The sequence below is a fragment of the Buceros rhinoceros genome, unplaced genomic scaffold (assembly GCF_000710305.1).
Source record: "Buceros rhinoceros silvestris isolate BGI_N320 unplaced genomic scaffold, ASM71030v1 scaffold22961, whole genome shotgun sequence".
NCBI lineage: Eukaryota > Metazoa > Chordata > Aves > Bucerotiformes > Bucerotidae > Buceros > Buceros rhinoceros.
In genome coordinates, this window is record NW_010392833.1 from 6,295 (window position 1) to 9,403 (window position 3,109).

The 3,109-nt window shown below is 44.3% G+C and overlaps 1 protein-coding gene across 1 annotated transcript in view; it reads left to right on the forward strand.

Moving 5' to 3' along the window:
• Positions 1 to 3,109, forward strand: part of GLE1 (GLE1 RNA export mediator) — a gene marked incomplete at its 5' end in the record, with an annotated part of 9,715 nt that overhangs the window by 5,953 nt on the left and 653 nt on the right. Inside the window, 5 exons of the mRNA XM_010144657.1 lie at positions 670 to 860; positions 1,318 to 1,447; positions 1,776 to 1,880; positions 2,632 to 2,714; positions 2,887 to 2,950. Of these exons, the coding sequence (XP_010142959.1) occupies positions 670 to 860; positions 1,318 to 1,447; positions 1,776 to 1,880; positions 2,632 to 2,714; positions 2,887 to 2,950 (573 nt within the window). The remainder of the gene's footprint in view (positions 1 to 669; positions 861 to 1,317; positions 1,448 to 1,775; positions 1,881 to 2,631; positions 2,715 to 2,886; positions 2,951 to 3,109) is intronic.

The following is a 3,109-nucleotide window of genomic DNA, read 5'->3' on the forward strand; positions in this document are numbered from 1 at the left end:
CTTTCCCTCCACTCCCCTGTTTTATCTCTTCCGGGAGCAAGAACTATTTTAAATTCCAGGCTTACACGTTACATGTTCTGAACTAGTTAGGTGCAGTGTTAGTGGAAAACACACTGATAGTTAATTTATGATCTATTACAAAACTGTATGTATGCTCAAAACCTTAAAGCTTGGGGGGAAAAAAAAGCTAAGGCCCAAGAGGCCAACTTCTGTCCCTCTGTGTAGTGAGCACCTCCCAAGAAATGATGTGTCGTGGTTTAAGTTGCTTTTCCGAGTTGGTGGTAATTTTTTCTCATCTTTCTTAGCTAAATTTGGGCTGTTTGAAACTTTATTTTGTCCCTGCAGTCACAAATAGATGTAAAAATTAGCCCACAGAATAAAACTGTGACTGATTTGTAAACATTTGAAGGTGTTTGTTTGGAGTGAAAATAATCTGTGCAGTCTTGCACTTTATGCCTGTATTTGCTAACCTGTTTTTTCTCTCCTAAACCAAAGTTTATTGTCATCTTTTGTGGGAACCAAGGACTTAAGGTTTTATCAGCTTTTCTACATAGCCACAGATGTATTAGGAACCTTTAGTAGATGCTTATAGTACAAAAAATGGGATTTTTTTTTTTCCCTGAGAAATGGTTTGAAAGGGTGGGGACTGACTTTCTTTCTCCCCTCCAGCGTCAAGGAGAAGAAGAAGTAGCTGCCAACTATGATGCAGCTTTTCCAATTGCTGTGGTGGTCTCAGGAATCTGGGAGATACACCCTCGATTTGGAGACCTCTTCTTATTTAACCTGCACAAAAGATGCCCCTCTTCTGTGCCATTTTACCCTGCCCGGAAAGAGGGGACTTCTGTGGAAGAGTATAAAAGGTAAATTTGCTACTGGACTTTTCAGCATGAACCCTGGAAGGGTGAAGACTGTGCTCGCTGAGGGAAGTCCGCTTCTCTCCATCTCTGGTGACGCAGGCACTGTGACGTCCTGGTGTAGGCTCTGGAGATTCACTTACAAGCGTGCAGCTCCCCAACCCTGTTTCCCTGGAGGACGTTGTGTCCTTCAGCTTTGTCCTTCCTCGTCCTTCTCAAAGAACAGTTGAGAGCTGTAGCTTGATTCCAGTTGAAATGTCCAGTACAGAACCTAAATATTCTAGATGGTGTGAAATAGTGGAACATTTGATCCAGAGGGTAATGACCAGCCTTTGCAATAACTCTTGTCTGCTTTTGGAGTATCCTGTTCTTCGTACAGTTGACTTGAAGTAAGCTGAGAACTGCAAGGACTAGGGTGAGGATGTTTCGCTGGACTAATACTGGAACGTCTTCTCATACGTAGGATGCTTGGATATAAAGTGGGTGATTCTCAGCTGGAAAGTGAAGAAAATTTTCTTAAACGCATGTCGGGACTGATTCGCCTGTACGCAGCCATCATTCAACAGCGGTGGCCTTACGGAAACAAGCAAGGGGTATGTGCGTGTGGCACGGTAATTAGAGCCCTGGTGCTATGCCAAGGGTCTGTTAAAGCTATTGTAAACTTGGCTTGTAGTTAAGGTGCGCTGAACTTAAACCAGCTCATAACGTATTTGAAGGGGGATGGTCATAACCATCAGAGCAATGCAAAGGAACCTGTAGAGGGAACCTTCGCTTCCTCTCTTTATGTTTTCATAATGATCACGTTTTCTATTGTAAAATAACTTCATAAAGAAGGTGGTAAATCAGAACACTGCCTGGTGTGATACCGGTGTTTTGCAAGCCGTAGAACAAGTGGTGTGTAGCTTCTTTGTTGCTTCACAGGCACATCCTCACGGGCTGAACTATGGATGGCGCTGGCTTGCTCAGATACTGAATATAGAACCTCTGGCAGATCTGACAGCTACGCTTCTTCTTAATTTTCTGGAGGTAAGCAATGTGGATTGGAGACATTTTAGTTTCTGAAGGGATTGCCGAGGGTGAGGTTCATGGTGATTTTAACAGCAGGGGGTTTTAACTCGTCCGTATTCCTTCAGGAAGGAATGTGAATATTTCCATGCTCTTGCAAATACAGCTTTGGAGCTGAATGATTTTAAAAACTGAAGTTTTTATACATGCAACTTGTGTTACTAATAAAAGCTGAAGGTAAAGGCTGTTGTCAGGGGAGACAACCACAGTTGAACACAAGCAGCTTCTGTGCTTGTCAAATACCTTCTAAAGAACTTGAACAGTAGAAATGAGAACATAAAGTGCAAAGTGAGATGCGCCCCGGGGATTCTGTTAGTAGTGGTGGAGTCTGAGGAGTGTTTGTCCTGTAAACTGACAGTATGAAGAAGGCTGAAGAATCCACACTGCAGTAACCAGGATGGGGAACGGGCCACAATGTGTCCTGGCGAATGGTGTTAGGGAAGGCTGTTGTTACTGGAGGAGGCGGGAGTGAGAGGAGGAGTAGCTGAAGCTTGGTATTAGCAGCCACCACACAGCCAGCAAGAAAGAGCAGTCAGCGTGCCGGCAGTAATGGCATTTAGGGGGTTTGCTCGTTTTATTTAGGTGTGGGTATACTTCTTTAAATGTCTGGAGAAGATATTAAGCGGTTGATCTCAAATGTGTTCATTGACGTTGTCCTGCTAGTCTGAAAGCCAGTTCTGAATCGTGGTCTGTGTGGATTTCTGTACTGTAGGTGTGTGGCAAAGCGCTCATGAAACAGTACGATGCTCAGTTCTGGAAAATCCTGTTGCTTATCCAAGACGACTATATCCCACGGTATGATAGCTGCGGTTGGGGACGTGCAGTAATCCCTGGTTTTGACTTTGTGAGCATTTGCTCTTGAATGACTTGACCATCTTTTCCAGTCGCTGCCGTTCACCCCCACCCACTCGTAAACCACTCCTGGTTTTCTAAGCAGGTTTTGACATTTATTTCGGTTATTTTACAGAATTGAGGCCATTACCAGCACTGGGCAGATGGGCTCTTTAGTGCGTCTGAAGCATTTCCTAAAGGTAAAGCAGGTTTTGTTTGTTTGTTTTTCAGGCATTTTGGTTTTGGGGTTTTTTCCCTGCCTTTGATATGTGCATTGTTTTGACAGAGGCTGGTGCTGCGTGCAGCGTACCCGGCAGTCCAGCCCAGTCACTGTGATGTGACCTGTGCTCGTAACCCCT